Source organism: Cygnus atratus, chromosome 5, assembly GCF_013377495.2.
Source record: "Cygnus atratus isolate AKBS03 ecotype Queensland, Australia chromosome 5, CAtr_DNAZoo_HiC_assembly, whole genome shotgun sequence".
Taxonomy (NCBI): Eukaryota; Metazoa; Chordata; class Aves; order Anseriformes; family Anatidae; genus Cygnus; species Cygnus atratus.
The window spans coordinates 10,134,356-10,157,289 of record NC_066366.1 but is presented as its reverse complement, the minus strand read 5'-3'; the positions used below and the strand labels follow the sequence as shown (position 1 = coordinate 10,157,289).

General features: G+C 37.3%; 1 protein-coding gene across 15 annotated transcripts in view; it reads left to right on the top strand.

The window, feature by feature from the left end:
• ANO5 (anoctamin 5) overlaps positions 1-20,897 on the top strand; it is a 54,967-nt gene extending 34,070 nt beyond the window's left edge. For 7 of the 15 annotated variants that reach the window (XM_035550402.2, XM_035550399.2, XM_035550398.2 and 4 more), the window contains 14 exons: positions 323-489; positions 1,356-1,490; positions 2,734-2,839; positions 2,929-2,989; positions 4,144-4,295; positions 8,029-8,103; positions 8,763-8,985; positions 11,600-11,769; positions 12,015-12,112; positions 12,378-12,508; positions 13,952-14,157; positions 15,312-15,493; positions 16,610-16,715; positions 17,167-20,897. In XM_035550402.2, the coding sequence (XP_035406295.1) occupies positions 323-489; positions 1,356-1,490; positions 2,734-2,839; positions 2,929-2,989; positions 4,144-4,295; positions 8,029-8,103; positions 8,763-8,985; positions 11,600-11,769; positions 12,015-12,112; positions 12,378-12,508; positions 13,952-14,157; positions 15,312-15,493; positions 16,610-16,715; positions 17,167-17,388 (2,034 nt within the window). In that variant the 3' untranslated portion in view covers positions 17,389-20,897. Of the gene's footprint in view, positions 1-322; positions 490-1,355; positions 1,491-2,733; positions 2,840-2,928; positions 2,990-4,143; positions 4,296-8,028; positions 8,104-8,762; positions 8,986-11,599; positions 11,770-12,014; positions 12,113-12,377; positions 12,509-13,951; positions 14,158-15,311; positions 15,494-16,474; positions 16,536-16,609; positions 16,716-17,166 lie in introns of all 15 variants that reach the window. The other 8 variants (XM_035550405.2, XM_035550408.2, XM_035550404.2 and 5 more) reach the window with 2 other exon arrangements.
• The last annotated feature ends 2,037 nt before the right edge of the window (positions 20,898-22,934 follow it).

The window sequence follows — 22,934 nt, the reverse complement described above, 5'->3', positions numbered from 1 at the left end:
AACTTGAGTTTCTGCTGCTCCATATGCTACACCAGTGTAAAGGAACAAACCATTTATTGCAGTAATCTACTGGAGTAAATGAGTACACAGTGCCTGTGTTGTACTAGCGCAACATTGGTGTAACATAACACGAAGTGGCTACATGCAGTACAGGTCGACTTCATGTCGAAAATGCATATTATCTTAAAACATTACATATATGAAGAGGTTGCTACTTCAAGTACTGAAGCAGAGTGTGTGATTGAGTGAATATCAGATTATCTTAACTGGCACTAAGTTAAGAGGTGTACATCATTATTAATGCTCACTTCTTTCAATTTAGTGTTTGAATCTGTCGATGAGCTGTTTTGCCTTTCCTCTGATTTGCTCACAGTGTCAGTACTGGAAAAAGGCAAGTGATCCAAACTGTGACAATGAGAGGTACACACTATATATGGAGTGGGCCCGTTTCTTACGGTTCTACAAAGAGCAGCCTTTGGATCTCATCAGGTAAAATATCATATTCATTTGGTTTTCACTGTAATACAAGCTTATATTGATTTGTAGATGTTTCCAGCTGGGAAATTTTTACCGCTTGTAAGATGAAGATCTGATGAGAACTGGACACTTAATTGGGCTGTAGGGCTTTGGAGGACACGGCATATTTTTTTACTAGCAATTGGAAATGTGCTGTGCTGCAAATTAAGCCTCATACAATCTAGCCAGCACTCCTGATAGATACCTTATAGATAATTAATCTGTAGATGAACACCTATAAAGAATATCTTGAATTTTATCATAAATACCTGCCACAATTTTTTTAAATGGATTTGAGATTTGGAAATTTCGACATAGTTCTGAAAACATGTAGATAAAATCAGTTTCTGAAGCTTGACTCTTAATTCAGTGTTAAACCAAAATTGAAACTAACCTTACCCAACATTTCTTGGATTCAGTTCACATTATATAACAACTGCATTGCTTTATTCATGGGTTACAGTTAGCACTTCCATTACACAACCAGTTTTGTTTCTGTGATAAATTACTCTTTAATTCTGACTATGTGATCAGTAAAAAATAAAAACAAAAAGTAAATCTTGATTTGGAAAGGATTTAAAGATGGAGTTTCCCGCTGGGGTGGAGAAAAGGGTTTCAAAGGAAACCATATGTTTTGTTCTTTCAACTTGTATAACTTGCAACAGCTGGCTTTACGTATCATATTTATGAGAGTACATCCATGGATTTTCTTATTTTACATGAGAATTTTGCCAACTGATTCATATTGACTCTGGGTAGTTTGTTCTACCACAGTTTTAAACTGTGCTTTGTATCCCCTATTCAGTTGTGATGGTTGTGTTTTTGTTTGTTGTATTCAGGAAATACTACGGTGAGAAGATAGGAATCTATTTTGCCTGGCTAGGATTTTACACTGAGATGCTATTCCTTGCAGCAGTTGTCGGTGTAATCTGCTTTCTTTATGGCTTGTTTACAATGGATGAAAATATGAGCAGGTAAGTTTAATGTTGAAATCTCCTGGGCTTATAATGGTAAAAGTTAAGCAGTATGAAAACATTGCTCATGTAGAAAAATAACAAACTTTTAAACTCAAAGCAGACAAATTTATTCTTTGGCTATCTCTATTGACCTAAATGGTGGTGGATGGCCTGTGTAGAACTGGTAACTATTAACTAGCAAGACTCAACTTGCAGGTGAAAAGCAATATTTTATTGCCATTTGGCAACAACTTTATATATAGGATTCCGTGCAACACGTAAGGTCTACAGAATACCAGTGATGTATCTCCATTTTTTTTTCAAGTGTTAATGGTTGCCTTATGCTTTTATATTTTAATCTATCTTGCAGAGTAGTCTATTGGCCTTTATATGTACGTTGTCATTTTTACTGACTAGCAAAAACATGAGTGTGGTACAGATCAGCAGTGTTCTACTGTCAGAGATGGCTCAATTATCTCAGAAGCCAGTTTACTTCTTTTCAAATAAACATTGTATTTGTTTCTTCAAGGATCCCAAGATTTACTATATTCAGGGATGTGGGGTGATATTTCATAGCTTACTGTTTTTTATAAGGATTTGAGAAAATGTTGAGTTTTAACTGTAAAAGATATTTTCATAAGTTAAAGCTCAGCAACAGGCATTTTACCTACATTTCTACACAGAATATCACTGCACCCATTCTATTGTATCACGCCATTTTGAGACTTACATGTCTCAAACATAACTTATGTTCAGAATTGACCTGGGAATATTGCTATACATGTTGAAGTATACACAGGATAGTAAAATTCACTCAATGTAGTCATTAAATTGAAATAACAAGTCGCACTAAAGGTATCCAAGTTGAATTAACACCTCTCCTTTTAGGAAAGGTGTTACGAGCACATTACTAACTTGATGGAAAATAACATGGCTTGCTATCTCACCTGAAAGCAGTGCAAGTGCTGTACAGCTCCTTACAGACCTCTGATTCATTACTGGAAAAAAAAATCAGAAAGCCCATACCAAGTGCAGAGCTCATTCTCTTTCTTGCAGCAGCTGCCTTTACATGGCTTGCCCTAACTGACTACAGGTTAACGCCAGTGATAATGACAAGGCTTGGCATATTCTCTGTGAAGCTGCAAATACTGAGCTTTGAACAAATCAAACTTCGACATTTTTCTTTTCTGGTGAATGACTTTTATGTAGCAGCTCTTAAGATGCTACAAAAACAGACACTGTGCAACTTTTTTGTCCTCAGCAAAGAGATCTGTGACCCTGCAATTGGAGGAGAAATCATTATGTGTCCTCTTTGTGACCGGGAGTGTGAGTACTGGAGACTAAACACCACCTGCGAGTCTTCAGAGGTCTGTATCTGGTTCTTCAGCCATTTCTCGTTTTTGATCGGGCTGAGCATTGTTTTGTTACTGAACTGTTCCTATGTGTTCTGTTGCAGTATTCCCATTTGTTTGACAACGTGGCGACTCTTTTTTTTGCGATTTTCATGGGCATATGGGGTGAGTACGTTTGCTAACAAGTTTTAAGTTAAGCAATAAAGAGATCTTGGCCAAACTGGTTAGGGACACTGGAGGTGTGAAGGAGGAGGGTGAATGGCTTTGCTTTAATATTCTGCCTCAGATGCAAAAGTGAAAAAAGGACACAAATATAACCAACAAACGTGTGTGTGTGTGTGTGTATATATGTATATGCACATACATGCACAAATACATAAATATGAAATATAATGAAATCTTCAGTTGGAATACGGAGCTTCCAGTAATACACACAGACATCTGTGCTAATGGAAGGCTAGTTCGTGTATTTGTTATCAAAGGATGTAACTACTAACCTTTTTCAAAGATTTCTCAAAATAATTTTGAATAAGCTGATTTTGTATGGCTGTTTTCCTCAGCTTTTCTTGGTTTTAAGCATGGATTACTCATTCAGGAAGTACCATCAAAAGACTTTAGAATTGCACAAGATAAGGTTTCCTGTGATTGTATGAACCATAAAGTCTCTCCAGCTCAAATAAGAGCAATCAGATTACCCGAGGTTTACATTTTAAAGTAGTTTATAAATGGCCTTTTGAGCATCATATAATAGTATAACTTTTATAGTTGTTTATGTATGAAATCAGTTCTCTCCGATATTTAAAAACACACAAGCTAAACTAATTCTTGACCATGTAAAGCATCAGACATTCCCTGTCTCTATAATGATCACAATTTCAAACAATCATCAAAAAGCAAAACAAATCCTTCAAATGTACAACTCGAAAACAATTCCGCTGATTTGTAGTAGCTGTTCATGTGTTACACATCTATGTGCAAGCAGTTAGTTGAATTATCACAGTTCCTTTGTTAGTTCGGTATTGCTATTTGCATATGAGAATTAAAACTACTTGAACATGGTTGTCATAACCATGGAAATAGCCTTTTTCTGTCTTGGCACCTTCCTTTTCATCTATTTCTGGAATTAGATTAATTAATATACTTAATCTGTATTATGCTCTTAGCTTTGAAATGTAATAGTCATTAAAAATAAATGGGTCACATAGTGAGAGTAAATAATAGACTGCAGAATAGGAGCCAATGCAGAAACAAGTTTAACTTGGTTCATAAAATTGTTTGCTTTTCTTTTATAACTATACTTTAACACTTCTAAATTGCAGTTACACTTTTCTTGGAGTTTTGGAAGAGACGGCAAGCTAGACTGAAATATGAGTGGGATTTGGTTGATTTTGAAGAGGAACAGCAACAACTCCAGCTGAGGCCAGAGTACGAGGCCAAATGTACCCAAAAGAAGAAGAATCCTGTAACTCAGGTAATGTAGATTACTGGGTAGTGTACATTATCTGAATGGACAAGAATGCAAATTCAGTTATGTACCAAAAGATAATTTTGATAGTGCTTGAGTTCTGTATCTAATTGCTAGGTAAAAATTTGTGTGATATATAAGCAGTGCTACTTTCATACTGGAGTAGGGCAGGCCCTCAGCTATTAGATCTCCGCACAACATTTGTGATGGCAATCAGCATGGCTTACGTTTGTAGAACATGATCCCAACTACACCCTCTGCAGCCTCACTGAATGCACTGAATACCAAAGCAGCATTTGGTAACACACTGTTTTCTCACTGAAGGCATTCACTTGGTGAGTACTGAGCTTTGCACACCTTGACTAGGGTGAGAGAAAAGTGTGTTAGGTGCTGAAAGCAGCATAGCCTTGTTATCGTCAGTGAGTCCTGCAGCTAACAGCCCTATGTTTCAGGGCACATAGTGGTGCAGCTGCACTGCTTTCCAGTCTGAGGTTACTGGTAACTGAGGGCTCTCAGCACATCAGCCTCTCACACATGAGAGGCACGTCCCGTCTCAGACTGTTGCTGTCTTCCTGCAGATGTCTTTGTTGTCTGGGTTTTTGACAGAGAATGAGAACTTTTTTTTTGCCTCTGGGGTGTGTTTATAATTTTCATTAATTATTTTCTAATGATGTTAATTTCCACAGGAAATAGATATATGAAATCAGGAATACAGAGGTGGAGTTTACATCTTTCAGCATCTGTATGGTGTTCTTTACACTTCAAGATATCAGTCTGAAATCTTCACCTATTTAAAAGCATCCTTTCTCACCCCTTTGCAAGAGCAGTCTTCTTGATCTAAAGATATGCAAGCATGGCTAGTTGTGTTTTTTTCTTTTGACACACAAACACGTTATTTGGGAAACACTAGAGAGATGGAAGTTGCTGAAGATTTTTGTCTGAAATCTAATAGAGATATAATTAACCACGCTATTGAACTCTTCTTCATTTACATTTAATTTAGGTAAGGAGTTATTTGACAAATTTAGGGATCAGATGGTTGTATTCCAATACAATATCTACCACCTTAATTTGAAGTATTTTGAAATCAACCTTGCTTTTCCTTGAACTGTCTATAAACAATTTATTTTCACTAGTCATGAGTATAATAAGGTGACACAGTCTTCAGAAAAGAAACAGCTTAGCCAGAGCATTGTTATGTAAACAGTAGGCCTGTCTTTCAAGGCTGTCTACCTAATTATTAGGAGATATGAGAAGTAAAATTAGCATATAGAAGTTTTTTCCTGTCTCTCCTTCTTCTCCACATGCAGTATTAATGCTGGTGTTCTTGTACCAGCAACTTGTACGCTGTAGTCACACAGAGATCTTTCAGGAGAAGCACTATGATTTTGAGCGCATCTCTGCCAAGGTGTTGCTTTCTGCGTACTCAGGAAAATGCCTTCAGGCAAACCCTAATTTTTGATGAGCTAGTTCAGCTAATTGCAAACAGATTTACTAGTTTACTTGCTAGTTTGCCTCCCTATGTATGCTTAGGTTGAAAACCTCCACTTTCTTACATAACTGCACAGTAACAAAAACCAACTGAACCACAGCGTTTCTGCTGCAGTTGAAGGAAAGAGCAGGGGGAATCACAGAGGCAGTTCAGGGCCCTCATGTGCTCTGAGGTAACATACTGCAGTGATTGTGTGAGGGCAAGGAAGTACTGGACTGGCTCATGGGCAGTGGTTACATATGGCAGGGTCCAAAACCTGTAGTCTGATGAGGTGAACTGGCCACAGCCGATGACAGCCCAGGGTGGCATGGGTTAGGTGCATTTGTGTAACTGTCTTGAGGGAAGAGACTGCTCTCTCTCTAAATTCATGCAGATCTTGTAGATGGCTTATTTGGAATTGATTTAGGAAAGAAATAGAAATTGGACCTTGATATATTTTTCTTATCTAAGACTGAGATAGTGCACAGTTCTGTGCTTTGTAACTATGCATTAACAGCTGCCATAAAAATTCGATGAATGCATAATCCTCTATTTTATGACGCATACATTTATTACCTTGGTGGATTTTCAGAAGCTTTTGTGCAGCAGGGCTTAGCAGTGATCCTTATCAATGCCCAGTTACAGCAGGTCATACAGGTTAGCCACACCTTAGCATAATTCTGTTTCATTAGATAATATGTAATACTGAACAGTAATTGAAAAAAAATTAATTCTGCAGACTGGGTAAGATGATATGGACACAGGTCACTGAGTTTCTTGCATCCCAAGGCTAGCTTTGCTTCTACCAGAAAACTATTTCTTCATTACTCCTGGCCATGATTCAAGGTTCAAGGTGCACGGAAATAAAAATTTGCCATCTTCAGGATTGAATTAACGTCTCATTTGCAACTAAAATTGTATTGGTATCATCCTTACGGTGCTGAACTATTTAGCTAGATCATAACTAAAATCTGCCTTTGTTGATTGCAGTTGAATCTAAATAAATAAATAACAAAACATTCCATTCAAAATTACTCAGTCATTGTATATTATTGTCTGTATTTTGTTCCAAAGTAGAAAACTGTTCAAGAAGCCTAGAATGCAAGACATTTGTTCCCTAGTATAGAACATAAATATTTATTAATGCATAATAAGTATAAAACGTTATGAGCCTACGTAAAGTCACCTGATATCTATGCTCATATCTTCTCTTCAGCTGTTTTTATAGTTCTATTGATATAGCGTCAAACTGTTGCCATCATCAAAAAAAACTTGTAATAATCAGAGGCTAAAGTATTTATTGATAAATGTGCTTAGTAAGTATACTTCAGGCAGATATAGGCACTATATTTTACTTTCTCATGAGAGTGCAGCAAATTACACCTGTAACAGTGACATCTGTATCAACCTGCTCATTGGTTAAATAATACTGCCATCAAAAAGCAACAGTAGAATGATTGATATTGCGCTGGCCTGTAGCAATCAAAGTTCCTTCCTCCAAGAGGAAAAGAAGTATGCTACAGTACCCTGGCCCAAAGATTTATTAAATTCAGATTACTTGCCACTAATTTTTTTCTATTGGCGTGGATTTTGAAACAGTCATTTCTTAACACATGTGATCTGGTATTTTAGGAATTAGAATTGGTTGCTAAAGAGAAAACTTTACACGAACATGGAAAACTGTTCTTGTGCTATGTGGGAATACTCTTTTGGGTAAGACCTAGCTGCCTGATGCTGCAGCAGCAATTGGCAACTAATGAATGCAGCCATTTCTTCAATACAAAAATAAGTATATTGAAGGAGTGGAAGAAAATGCTTTCTGGCTGTGTGGAAAAACATGGTACATCCAATTACATGATCATTAAGAAACCCTGACACAAATGATTTGTTAAAAACCAGTCCAGTTTTGAACTCAGTGCTGTATGACAGCTGACCTAGCATTACAGTTCTGCCCTGTTCATGCAATGAAGCAGTTGGTCTTTTTCCTTCAGCTACTAATTGATTTTCACAAAGGTTTAACCATTCTTTCCAGGTACTGTCTTGACTTTTAGCATTGTTATGGCCGCTTTGGTCCTGATCTTTTTGGAATTTTTTTTGTTCAGCACTTTCAAAATGATGTCATACCTGCCCTTGTAGAGAGAGGGGTTGTGAGTGGTTTTCCTTGGATGTGGTCACTTTCCCACAGCTGTTGAGAGCTCTGTGTGCTGCTTGATGTTGGAATAAGTTTATGGATTTGTGAACTATGCTGTGCTTGCTTGACTGTTTCAGGAGATGGAGCCTTACTTGCCTCTAACTAGCCAGGCTGTGCGGTTCTGCATCTCAGGAACTACAGTGTTGTTCTGGGTGAGCATCTTCTTTGAATTATCCCATTAACATTTATCACAGTTACTGATCATCACTAATTATGGCATTAACACATACACTAGTGTGTTAGCTTCGCTTGGATTATTGTCCTGCTGATTTCCTGCGGTCATGCAAAATGCAGTTCAGTTCAGTGGACAAAGATAAGAAACCTTGGAAATCTGTCATTAACTAGTAATTTGATGGGACATTTTAGCATAGGGCTAACTTGTTCTCTGGCTTACATGCCATTAGCAAGCAACAGTAAAAAAATGTGCAGTAAAGGTGAAAAAAATATAATATTATTCACTACAATGAAGTAACAGCGTATTTCTTTATAGAAATAACTGTAGAGTGAATTTCAGGGTGGACAATATAATCTAACATGTCTTTTCCATCTCCATTTTTGAGTTTGTATCCTTCTGCACAGTTTTTTTGAATGTCTGCTTTACTTCTGTTAACAAAAGAATTTTTGTGGCTTTAATGTGTCTAATATAACCAAGTGTTTTACCTGTGGTGTATTTTGCATTCCAGTGCTGCTAAACTCATACCCTTAAGAATAAAATTTAGAGTATAAAGCATGATGATGAACTTATTTCAGAAGATGCATGAGTTTATATCTATACTGAGGTGTGTGTCTGACATCTCTGTCTTTTCCTTAGGTGTCTCTGATCATAGCTAGCATGATAGCTGTGATTGTATATCGTCTTGCAGTGTATGCCGCCTTTGCCAGCCTCATGGAAAACACTCAAACTCTGCAGCCCATCAGTGGATTACTGACCCCTCAGCTGGCAACTTCGGTCACAGCCTCTTGCCTGAACTTTGTCATCATCATGATACTGAATTTCATATATGAGAGAATAGCTATCTGGATTACTGATATGGGTAAGCAGTGTAAACGAAGACAGAACTCTGGAGGAATGGCTAGACGTTGGAGCTATCTAGAAGAGAATAGCTGCAGTTGAAAGGGACCTGCAAAGATCACCGTGTCCAACTGTCTAGGGGTTCTCAGTAATTTTGGACATAAATTTGTGGTTAGGAACAAAGACTCAGTTGTATCCATGGCCATGCTAAACATTTTCCTTGCATTTGAATAGTTAGCATAAACTGCTTTATCATATTACAATGTTTGCATATATTAAAACTAGTCTAACAAGGTGATCACAGTTCAGAACATAATTAAAAATTCATTATGTTAGAGTCACCGAACAGAACTAAAAACATCTTGACTTCCCAGTATTTCAATTAGAAATCCTGAGGATGTATTCTTAAGAAGAGATTGCAGCTTTTCAACAGACATTGTTTTTAAACAAAACATGAAATAATCATGTTTGTTACTTTGGAGGGAGAAGGGTGGGTAGGAGAATGGGGGATAGGATGGTGTATATGTTTCAGGTTTTTTTTTTTTACTTAATACACCTTCTCTTAGGTATGGATTTACAGATTTGGAGTTAGATTCAAGGCAGAGATTGAGTAGGTTGAGAAGCAGTTGGGCCGAGGATGTGTCATTGTGGGTACGGCCATTGGCAGCATTATTTTCAGTAGACTCGCTCCAGAGCTGGAGGAGCTTGCTTACTGGAAGGCAGATGCAGAAAGATCTCCTGGTTTTGTGGCAGGTTTTCTTTGACTGCTGCTTGCTTGGTGGATCTGTCCTTCCCTAGGGACCTTGCTATGTATTTTTTTGTTTTCCCTTAATGATTTATACATACAAGTCCTTGTAGGTGCTTCACAAGAAGAAGCAACGTTCACAGAATACTCAGCAGGAATGGGGCATGTAGGGAGCTGAAAATTATTGGATATTTGTAGTATGTACAGCTGTCATAAAAGCAGTTGGGTGATCTTTTCTAATGACATTTTACAAGTGGAATTAAGAATTGGAAAGCATGTGTTGCAGAAACTTACTGGGATGTTGAATTGGCTTCATTTTGATTAATTCTGGCCCATCTCATTTCAGATGTGTATTGCTTACCTCACTTGGCCTAATTAGACCAAGGAAAAACAGAACAAGTAATAAGTAAAATTGCCTCTAGCAAAAATAACAGAAATCTTTAGTTTTTCTTTCTTGAAAGGCACGATTTACGAGCATGAAGGCTGTCATGTTGTTTTCCTGCTTCGAAGCGTGAAGGATTGATTTCCCAACTGTCAGCACTGTCAGCAGTTAGCAGATGCAGAGGGAAAGTAATTTATTTACGTCTGTTGGACTGCTGCCCTCCTACGGCAGCTTTAGGAGCTGCAGTTAAGGCTTAGAGAAGTGGCTGAGGATGGGAATATGAAACGTTGACTACATCTGTCAGGAGCGTCTGTTGTAGCTCCCTTAACTCTTAAATTCTTGAAAAAAAGGCTAGGCCAGATTATGCTTGTGGGCAAATGTACAACCTATCTCTTCTGTACTGGACATTGAGTATCTGATGTAAGCATTTGAACAACCCAGTGACAATGTGAATATCTTTATGAGCTGCATCCTAGGAAGACCTCCTCACCTTTCTGAGTACTGCTTCCTCTACAGTGGCCTGTTTTCATGTTCCTTGTAAATACCGCCTGTTCCTCAGTCATGCAAACTTACACCAAACTTGAAAACATTACTCAAATGTGAGATAACTGTACCATAGGGCAGGTGAGGTCATGTTTGCCAGATCCTGACCAATTCAGAGGAAGTAGAATTTTTATGGTTTATTTTCTTCCCCTTTCTTCCAGCTTGAATTGGTTGCATGTTACCATTTTATAAATACTGTGCTTAGGGCTCCCTGATACCTTAAAAAGGTAAATATGATGGAAAATGTGATTATGGAGGCAGCCAAATCTTAAGCCAAGGCTTTGTGATGTTAACTGTTGCCAAGATGACAGAATCATTAGGTTTGAAAAGACCTTCAAGATGACCAAGTCCAACCATCATCCTGACCTACCGAGTCCCATCAACTAAACCACATCCCTTACTGCCACCTCCACACCTCTTAAATACCTCTAAGGAAAGGGACTCCACCACTTTCCTGGGCAGCCTGTATCCTCACCTGTTCTTCCCCCCGCTGTGAGCTTCATAATTCGGAGGCCTGATGTCAATTTAAGTTGCATACGTACTGCACATTGAAGAAGCAGTACCGTAACATACTTCTTTGCCACAATGCAAAAATATTCCTTATCTTGTGCATTGCCAACATTAGAATTATCATACTCTAGGAGCCCTTGCTAGTTGATGTTTGAGATGTGCCTGTTTCTGAGATGAAATATCTGGGGATGCTACAAGTGATAGCAGATAGTATCAAGAAGCCAATAAACATTTCAAGAAGGAATTCCACCTGCCTGTCTACTCAGAACATTGCACCTGTAATTAAGGGTAGGGTGTCTGAGGACGGGTGCTCCATCTGCTGAACTGAATTTGGAGGGCTGTTTTTGTTTTCATTTCTTTTGGGATGTAAAGTCACTGTGGGTGATAAGTATTTATGAAACTGTACCCTTTTAAGGGAATAACGGAAAATAAAATTACTGTTTTCTGGTTTCACAGAGATTCCCAGAACTCATATGGAGTATGAGAACAGGCTCACTATGAAAATGTTCCTGTTCCAGTTTGTCAACTACTATTCATCCTGCTTCTATGTGGCATTTTTCAAAGGGAAGTTCGTTGGTTACCCAGGTGCATACACATACATGTTCAATCGCTGGCGAAATGAAGAGGTAGGAATTTTTGATCATGACGTTTTATCATGCACTTTATCAAGCATGTTGAGCATTTAATGTCCTTCTCTAACAGCCTTGGTGAAAAGGATATTTTAACTGGCAGTCCAGGTGAAAATTAAGCATTGTCTTAATAATCTTTAAGAACTTCTCTCCTTTCTTTCACTTATAGAGCAGTAAGATGTATTTTATCTGGTTAATGTCAGTTATTCATGTCCATTAATCCCCCAATCTGTCTCTATTAGTGTGATCCTGCAGGCTGCTTGATAGAATTGACGACACAGCTCACCATAGTCATGGCTGGCAAGCAGATCTGGGGAAATATCCAAGAGGCCATTGTACCGTAAGTTCTCTTACACTGAGATGCCTGTGTTGTGGACAGAGGAAATTATTGGAAACAAGAGTTGGCTAGTGAGCATTGCTATATGATGAATCAATAAAAAATACTGTGTGCAAATTAAGTGCATAGGAAGTAGACAGTTTTATAACGGCTTTTGCATCTTTTTTTGAAAGCCATGTTTGTAAAAGCATATTGCAACAAGGAGTTTGTTTAGAAAATGGGATCCTTGATCTGTTTGTCTCATTATTAACTTTTTCTGCATGTGCAGTTGGATTTGTAACTGGTGGGGACGACGGAAAGCCAGAAATAATCCAGAAAATTTGTATAGTCGCTGGGAGCAGGACCATGATCTGCAGACATTTGGAGCCTTGGGCCTATTCTATGAATATCTAGAAATGGGTAAGTTTAAAAATATACATTTGGAATGAGGACAAGGCACTTTGTATTGACACTTAGCAGAAAAGTTGTTGAAGGCTGATGGCACCATTTTCATATGGTAAACAGTAAAGGATTAATAGCTGGAAATGATTAAATAGGCCAGCCCAATTTGGAGGAGGAAAAAAAAAAAGCTGTCTTTGCATCTTCAAATGCAGGGGATAGAATTTCATAGAAACACTGTGAACACTGTTTCACTCATTCAAATGGTGAACATTATTCTTAGTGCAGCCAGCTGTCTTAGTCTGTATCTCGTTCTTGTTCCCAAGCACATTATCAGCTGATGTCAGTGGAAATTCAAAGCATGGGATGAATGCCAAATATGCTGTGGGGTCTAAGCTGCGGACGTGAGATCTATGAACCAGATCAGAGAGAATCCATTTAGTTTTGGTTTGCGCTGTGCTGTGATACTGTCCAGTAGACCAGCAGAGGGAGCTCAAGTAACAGAAAAAGTTTTTTTCAGGGGTAACGCGAACAGGATTAGCATATGAAATTAGTTTACAAAACCCGAGAAATTAGAAAAAGAAATTCAGAAAACTAAATCTAAAGGATACTTAAAATATATTTACATATATATATATACATACATATATATTTGTCTATTAGAAGGACAAAATTGGTTAAAAAGGGGTCCCTTGTAATTTTAAGTATTCTAGATTGACTGTAATACTAGTGAAGCTATATTATTGTCATTTCGTACACTTGGTGATGTTTCATGAAGGGCTGTGATCTTGTGAAATTCATACTCAAAGAAAAATCAATTTTGTTAGTCATGCCTGTTAATTGATTTCTTTCATTTTGGTAACGACTAAAGTGATCATTTATGTATTTTATTTACAGTTCTTAAACTAAGTTAAGACTCCCCAGTGGAAAATTGGCATTAATATTTTGTCTAAAGCATTAACAATAGGTGGAGGTAAGGTTGTGATAAAAATAGAAGTATTTCCTCATTCTTACTTAGGAGTCTAACTGATAGGAAACCCTTTGGGTTTTTACTTAATCTGCACAAACTGCAGGAAAAGAAAAAGAGAAAAAACAGCTTTTTTTTTTCTTTAACTCCTCTCATGATTCAGAAATTTGATGTGTGAGTATGTTCCCCTTCCCCTACAGCTACTTGCCATTTATGAGAACAGAACTGCAGCACCATGAAAGCATTAGTATCCAGCACTGCTGACAGCATCATTTTTCAGGACCTGAATTTCCCTTCCCTTTTGCTGCTGCAGCCTGAAGAGACCAGGCCTGGGACTGGGGCAGTTTGTCACTTTGCTTTGGGCAGAGCTGGAGGAGACTTGTTGTGCTGACAGAAGCTTGCCATTTGTCTGTAAGGGCCAAGTTGAATGTTTCGTTGTCATCCCGAAGGTGCTTTACTAGAGGCAGGTGTCAGCAATTGTCTTTTCTGCCTTGCAGTCATTCAGTTTGGATTCATTACGCTCTTTGTGGCGTCCTTTCCTCTGGCTCCGCTTCTTGCGCTGATGAATAATATCCTGGAGATTCGAGTAGACTCCTGGAAATTAACCACTCAGTACAGAAGACCGGTGGCTGCAAAAGCACATAGCATAGGAGTTTGGCAAGAAATTCTGAATGGAATGGCCATCTTGTCTGTTGTCACTAACGTAAGTAAGCTAACTGCGCTAAGTCAGCTTTGACTCTTTTATGGACTCGGAGTTTGCGGATTTAAAAATCAGCTAATGCTTTTTCTCCTTCATCAACAGTATTAATTTTATCACATGCTACCCTATGGAGATAGGGTACAACTGTTTGGCTGATTCAGCTTGTCTGTGTGCTGATGATGTGCATCCATATTTCATTGGACTATAATCTTTCATTCACATGAAATTTTTTTTCAGCATTTTGTAATGGTATAATCCAGTCTGAATCTTAGTCTGATGAAGCACGCTGATCATCCAGAGGGGACCATAAGGGACAAGAGAGGTGGATTAGGTCTGCTTACCAGATGACATTTCTCTCTCATCATTGTAAGGCCTGTTCCGTGGGAATGCTGCTAGTTCAGCTGCTTTTGGATGCCCCTATAGGGGTGGTGGTTTAGGGTACTTCTTACACACTGGAAACAAAATGGTATTTCAGTATTTCATCTTGAATGTAATGTAAAGCAGACCACTGGGCAAAAGAGTTGCTTCTTTTTAATGTAGTGTATTCAGCAGTATCAGATCTGCAAATGTCTTAGGCAACAAAACCACCTGCAGCTATTGCCAAAGTATAGAATCAGAATCGCTCGGGTTGGAAGGGACCTTAAGGATCATCCAACTCCAACCCCCAAGTAGCAAGGTACCTGAGCATTTCAAATATCTCATGCTTCCAGGCAAAACGTGCCAGTAGTCATTGTTAACTCTTTCAATACAGCTGGAGAAAATGGCTCCCCTTTTTTCATAAAATAACTTGGCTGATTCACACACTTAATTCAAGTTCGTCTGTTCTTGGAAGAATTCTAGCCTGCATCTCTTTTTTCACCAAGGAGTGTGGTAAATGCTGACTTAAGATGATTCGGTTTAGGGCTGAGAAAGTACGGGAATGTGTCCTGCATTGCATAAAACAGTTGATAACTTAGTAAATGAGAGGAAAGGGAAGAATGACTTTGAAGTCAGAATACTCTTCTAGAGAAAAAGATATTTGGGATTTGGTGCCTCTTAGTGTCACCCTTGCTCAGTGGATCCTGGTTTATGCCACAGTCGGTACCAAAAAGCCTTTATGAATCTGCTCACAATTTTTGTGTAGAACTTGCTTAATTTCTTGTCAAATTCTTTTTCAGGCTTTTATTGTTGCATTCACATCAGACATGATTCCTCGTTTAGTTTACTACTACGCTTATTCTGAAAGTGATGACTCACCGATGTCCGGATACATAAACAATAGTTTGTCAGTGTTTCTAATCTCTGATTTTCCTGAGAGAAATAAGCCTAAAACGAACCCAGAAAATTTTGTCATATGCAGGTTGGTGTTGTTATAATGATAAATATTTTGTGCCTTTATTTAGAATACAGTAAAAAAAAGTTACTGCAGATCTAATTAGTTTACTAGAAATTAAATCATGTCTTTTCATCATTCTGAAATGTAAGGCATAGCATTTAAGCTATTAAAAAGGCAGTGTTTGAGATGGTAAGAGATCATGCCCATAATTAAAAAGAAATTTTTTTTTTAAGAGACTCTTATGGCTAATGTGGTTTGCTTTTGTTTTTTTTTAGTCAATTAAGCTATTGGTATTTTTTTTGTTTGTTATTTTTTTGAGTGATGGAGGAGATTGATGTCCCTAAGATTGCAACACCAAAATGAATTTTCAAGGTATTTAGGCTTGAATTTGGCTTCCTCAGTGGCCAAGGAAGCATCATTAAGGGGCAGTTCAGACTCCAAAGCTGAAAATGAGATGCGGTCTTTGAAGTCAATTGTTGCCATACTAAATATCTCTGGAATTGTGGTCCATCCTACTTTCATTTAAAAAAAATAAAAAGAGAAAACAGTCCTTTCTTACCACAAGAATTATCAGAAGCTTCTGGAAGAACTGGGAAAGAATTTCAGAGAAGTCCGTGGTAAAAGAGAAGCATTTTGATTTGGTGAAGAAAAAAAAAAATCAAGTTGTTGCTACAGCTTTATGATGCTTTTGTTTTAAAGACATGGGAGTTTTTATCCTACTTATACATGTGAGCAGTGTTAGAACACAAATTCCAGACAGTGCTTCCATTAAGCCCTGCATTATTTCAGTATGTAATCTGTCAACATCTGTTGGATTTATTTAATATTTGTTAATTATTGTGTGATAAATCTCATCACTCCTGCATTATTTGATTATTGCTTGAAAAAAAGAGTAAGCTATGTATAAAAATTTCACACATACTCATCTATATTCTGTTGCTGTGAGTGTGGATGTTTAAGCAAACATAAGATTGAAACAAATGGAGAGGCAACCTTTTTCTGCAGAAGGAAACAGACCATTGAAAACAAGATGAAAAGGTTCCTTAAGAGACAGCTGTATTTGCCTGTAAGTGTCACTGAGCTTGTAGTCTGTCTCAGACTGAATGACATTTCACCTTCGCATACCTTTCTATTCAACAGGTACAGAGACTATCGATATCCTCCAGATCACGAGAGGAGATATTTACACACTATGCAGTTTTGGCACATTCTTGCTGCAAAACTGGCCTTTATAATTATTATGGAGGTATGTTACCTATGTTACTCCTTTCTGAAATTAATACCTTTATACGTTTGCTAGGTAGCTACTAATGTTACAGAAAACAGAATTGCTGAGAGTACAAAAGAGTTTCTTCCTTAAGTAATCCCAAATACCCGTCTTAAATGAATAGTCTAAGTAGGGCTTTTGACATCAGTAAGTCAACCTCAGAGTAAGAGCAGTAAAAACAACTGATAAGGACACTACTAGATTTGATCTGTATTGAAAATCCTAAAAGCGTTTTGTGGTGGTTTATGTAGGGTAAAAAACAGCTAACGAAGCACACATGGGTATTAGAAAGTGATGCTAGGAATTCAGAACCTGACACTTTGCTGTTGGCTTTGCTAATTCATAAATGGTTTGGAAGTAAATTTTCTGTATAACAGGAAATGTTTTAATCTTTGTGCACATCTCATATACACAATGTTATTTTTTGCAGCACGTTGTATTCATCGTCAAATTCTTTGTAGCATGGATGATTCCTGATGTCCCTGCAGATGTGAAAGCCAAAATAAAACGTGAAAAGTATTTAACACAGAAAATCCTACATGAGTATGAGCTTGAAAAACTGAAGGAGAGACTGTGTCAAGGTGATAAACGAGCCACAGAAAAAGAGTTCATTGCTACAGAAGGGAAAATGGAGTTATCCAGAGCAATGTAGTTGAAAATACAACTGTTTGGGATTTAGCTCATTTTAGCTTCTTTATCTGTGGTTTGCTCAGTATGCATCAACTTGAAAGCTATAGGACAGGTTCAACCCTTTGCTTTCAGTCCAAAGATTTCAGACTTTTCTTTAAAAGTTGTACTGAGCATCCTAGGTTTAGTAAATCTATTTAACTGTAAGACTTGGGCACTGTTCTCTATTTACCCATCACTTCAAATAATCATGTAATCCTAGAATCTAGGTTCCCAATACAGGGAGCGTTACGCTAAAAGGGCTCACAGGATATCATACGGTCATTACCACCAAGCCCTTCCTGTACTGCTAAATGCAAACTTTGAGGCTGTATCCCAGCTGAATGAACAGGATATCATAGAGGATTCCTGCTGTGGAAAAGGCTGAGAAGGATGACTTCGTGACATGATCATTTAAAATCAGACAGTTGATAAGTCCTGATAAAAGGTTTGGGTTGGGGTTTGGGGCTTTTTTGTATCAACTAGGTCTTACAAAACATTTGTTCCTAGCTTTGAACTTCTGTATGCTTTTTAGAAGGATTTTTGTTATTGTTGTTTTTAAGATATACTGGCTTAATTCCACTTGGAATTATTTTAGGGCACAGAATTCAGTTAATATCTATTAGTGAAGGAAAAAAAAACGCCATAATTTATATTAATTAAGATAACATCTGCCAAAGAGTTTGCTCTTTAAATGCAGATTTTGTGGAACCCTCTATTTAAAGTGTTTTCTAAAAGATGTGTACAATTTGGAGAAATGCGGCTAACTTATTTCTCCATCTCAAAAATTGCCATTGGAAGAATTTGCTTGGCATAAGTGTTGGCCAAAACTGCTCCTTTGTTTACATTCTTCCCATTTTTGTGAATGTTAACAAAAGGTGTGGTTTTAAAACGATACGTCTGTGCTTGATCCATGCCACAGAGTATGACTTCAGAGTGCAGTGGACTGGGGGCTGGACTGCCACACTAGCTGATCAAGCTACATGATTGTTCAGAGGTTAGGATTCATATTCAAAAGATTTTAAGAATGCCATGTACTTTGTTTACATTGTTCCTGTCCTTACACATAGGAATCTTTCTTTTTAATCTTCAGGAAGGAATTGTTTTCTGTTTTGTCATGGGATTTTTCTACAAAGTTATTAAGGTTATAAATAGATAAATACTTGTGCAAAGTAGCTACAACCTGTATATGAATGTGCCCTCGGCTTATACTTTTAAGCAGTTATGCATTTTGATGATTTTGCTGTATATTTAAAACATATCAACGCCTCCACGCTTAGTGCCTTGTTTATTTGCATTTGGCAAAAGATGTGAAGATGATCACTATGTGGAAATGTGCATTTCCTAAGTGTGCTTGCAGGCATCATGATACTGTGAACCTGCACACGTAACTATAGCGTTAGCCAAACAATGCCTGCCTTGGCACGCTTCTGTGTGTTAGTGCCACGCAGACCGTTCACAGGAAACAGTTCATACCTAGACTGCTTAGGTAAACTAGCACCAGACTGTTGAGCTCTCTCATGCTGAAATACACTGGCTAGAGAGATCAAAGATGTTAATATTTGCACTTTGAAAGTTATACTTCCTTGCAAGTGTACAAGAAAAAAAAAATCAGATAGATTTGTATTTGATATCAGCTAAATTATGTACTGTTTACTAGATCCACAACCTACGGTTCCCATATTTCATTTTAGGAGACCTAGCCTGTGTCTTGAAATATTTTGGCTAGTAATCTTAATGTTTTAAGAGAGTTTTAAATTAGTGTCTTCAGTGGAACTGTTATAACTAGCAAAAGTTCTAACATTGAAGTGCCTACCTCGAACAAACATCACCTGGTTTGGCTGCCAGTCAAGGAGTTGAAGCAGATGTACATTTCTCTACTTTTCTGTAAGTTATTCAGCATTGTTCTGTAAGTTTGCTTGATAAATCACACATATTGGCAATTCATGTTTATGATGAACTGACCATGTTCTTGAATATTCATATACATTTGAAGAAATGGATATACTGCAGGAATGCATGTTTAAATAAGCTATCTCTGCTGCTTAATGTGTAAGCCAAAGAAGAGTATCATTCACCATAATTACGTATGTGACACGTGGATTTATATAATGTTAGCACTTTCCTGCTTCTTACATCTATACAGTTAACTAAACTGCTTAATTTAGACTTTTTTTTTTTTTACTGTTAGCAATGCAAACAGTTGTTTCAAATAGGTGATGAGATGCAAAATGACAGTTCTATGCAAAATGTACAGATCTGATTGAAGCTGAAAGCAGATCTGAAACAATTAGCATTAGATGCACTATTCCTGCATACGGAACATGAGTTTCTTCAGATCCTGTAATAAAGTGTCCTCATGTACTACACTTGAAAAGTTGTCAGCAAAATAGCTGCATTGTGAATGATTCTTGCTATTTAAAAGCAAGATGGAGGAAAACAAGGAAGTAGCGTAGTTTGGGATACATATAGCAGAGAGATGCAGAAGCCCCATGTGCAGACCTTGAATTTGATTTCATGTTTGGGCCCCCACTTCTTGCTTCTTTCAATTTTGTTTTTTGACATCACTTCCTATTTGATGCTATTGAAACATGTTCTGCGTATGTTGTATCATGCAATAAGAAGTAAAAAAATATCTGGGATCTACTTATTTAAAATATATGTATCTAAAAATATATCATGACACTCCGTAACGTTATTTGTCAGTATAACAGAAACTGTTAAAGAGAAAATGTGTTGTCATATTAAGAGATAATGTCAGAAAATCTAACACCTATTTATGTCATCATTTGCCTTTACTTGTCATTAAGCAGTATTTTGACAAAAGATTATTAGCACGATTAGGATTATAATGGTCCATGTATACATATTTCCTGAAGTGTTCTTGAAAAGTGACAAAATAAGAAAAAACGGTCTGGGCAGTTTGGGGCTGTGCTTGTTCTTACTGTTAGAATATTTGGTTTTGATGTGTTTAAAATATGTATCTAAAAGTGTCCTTTAACCAAAGCAAAGCTACTTCTGTGTTGGAACTACTGTAGTTAAAGCTACAGTAGATTGCTTCATTAGAGTTAGCTAGAAAATAAAATTGGTCTTTCAAGTGTAATACAATCAGGGAATTTTTTCTTCCAGTTGAAATTTAGTATTTATACATTAGATTGTGTAGTATGATCTAAGCAAATGACTGCAAAATGAGTGCTACTACAAAACACTATACTGTTTATTTCTAGAAGATTTTGTTATGTTTTTACTTTTTTATGTAAGACTATCAGGTTGAGGCAATGGAAAGAGTGGAAATACGTGGACTTCAGTACTGTTCTGTGTGTACTGCTTGTTTTGACTTGTACCGTCATGTAATCAGAGTGGCATTTCTGTCGAAGTATGTTGCTGATATATGATACACTAATGTTGGGGTAATTTTTTAAACATTGCATTCAGCTAACTTATATATGTACATTTAATAAGATTTAAACCTTGCGAATAAAGCAGTGTTTATTTTTAATATGCTGTCAACTTGTTTTTTTGATTTTTTTTAAAAAAATCAAGAATTCAGCAAGTTAAATGCCCTGAGAGCCTCATGGAGAAGAGTATTCATAAAGATTTGTTCAACTCATTGCAGGATATTTGGATGCTGTGTACAGGTTTCCTGCAGTGGTCTGAGTAAAAAAAAAAAAAAAAAATGGTAAGAAAGTCTACATCTGGTTATCATCTTCCAACTGAATGTTTTGTTAAGAAACTAGTTACTGAGAGAAATATGTACTAAGTTCTGCATATATTGTAAGAAATGCACGTCAGCTGAGATAGCATGTGTATATGATAGCTATGCTACCTCATGAGTGATTGTAGCTTCCCAAATTCCTTATGTTAGAAGGCCACAATTCAGTGAACAAGATGGAGTACTTGCATCTTCCTCAAGATATGGTACAAACAGCATGGTAACCTACACTCATTTTTCATCCAGGCTACTTTTTCCTTCATTCTTTGGATACAGTTTTTATTTTCCTGATGTCAGGACGTGAGGTGGCTTCTCCTCAAGCTCTCAGTCACGCACACATTTTTCACACGCAGCGTGAGTGGTTCACGTGTGCTTAGATAGCTTGGAGGATGTATACTGGAGAGTACAATAGAGCTCAAGATTTTTTCAAGGTATTGGTCAAGTCTTAATGTTCATAGATACCTCTACATGGTTTACCTTCTTTTTAAAACTTAATTGTGGCACTGGTGTGGGACTTGGAGTTAAATCACAATGAATCACTTGCCATCACTAGTTAGCACCGGAACTTGTTAACCACATTATCAAAACTCTGGCAACACCACCACCTTCCAGACATAGTAAGTTGCTTTCTTTTGAACTTTAAAAAAATAATTTAAGACAATCACATGAAAGAAATGTGTGAGATGAACAAAACAGTTTAATCTGCACTAAAAAAAAAAAAAAAAGTAGGCAAGGTGTAATTATGTATTATGCTATCACCATTGTTTGTTACTGAGGTGTGATAGGTTACTTAATTAGGTATCAATAGGAATAATTAAGAAAGATGGGAAAAGAAAACTGATTAGGAAAAAAAAAAGACAAAGGGAGGTGCTGTTGCTCTGCAGGACATAGGGGATATTCGTGCTTTATAGAAATGTTAAAAGCTTTCAGGCAAATTCAAGATTTGCTCTTGGAGGCGGGCTCATTGCCCACACTGAAACCTGTGGCAAATGGGTAAGGACATTTAATTGAGGCTATGATTTTCATCCAAAAACAATTGTATTTTATAAGAATGGCATGATAATTTGTCAGATATCCACAAATCCTGGAACATATCTGTTTGTCCTCATGATCAAAAATTATAGTTACCCTTATGAAGTCTTAACTTCATTTCTTTTGTACTATAAATGAACAGCAGTGTTTGGTGGTTGGTGGCATTTAGTTTGCTCAGTATTGTCAGCTACACATATTAAAGGGTCTTTCTAAAAATAAGCTCCTATTTGTGCTATGCAAAATGGTAGAGAGTACTGAAATGGAAGAAAGGTTTTGAACACGTGCATTTCTGTCTATCTTGTACACTGCATATTTCTGTTTTTGTAGGACTATATAAGTAACCCCATTCACCAGTAGATTATTAGAAAAACAAAAAGCAAGCCTTGGAAGAAATGGTATCCCAGAATTTGAAATCTGCACATTTCATGTTTGTTTCAGAAGCACGGGCTCTGCAACAATTAAAATGTCTTGTCTAACATTCCTCAAATTGTTCAAAAATTAAAGAAAACCTACATTTCTGGTAGTGACAGTGAAAATACCTTCAGGTCAGCACAACTCTACCACTGGCAACTCCTGCAAGTCCCAGATGTAACTAAAGCTAGAGTAACAGGCTACTGTTAGAGTAACAGGCTACTACATGAAGCTGGGTCGGGGGGGGGGGGGGTGTCCCAAACCTCTGGTATAGCAAAGAGATGGGATTAAGAGGGCTAATGCAGCCCAAACAAAGGACTAACACATCAAAATGCTTCCTTCCCTATACAGAGGGGAGGCAGTGAAGGGAGAAAAAA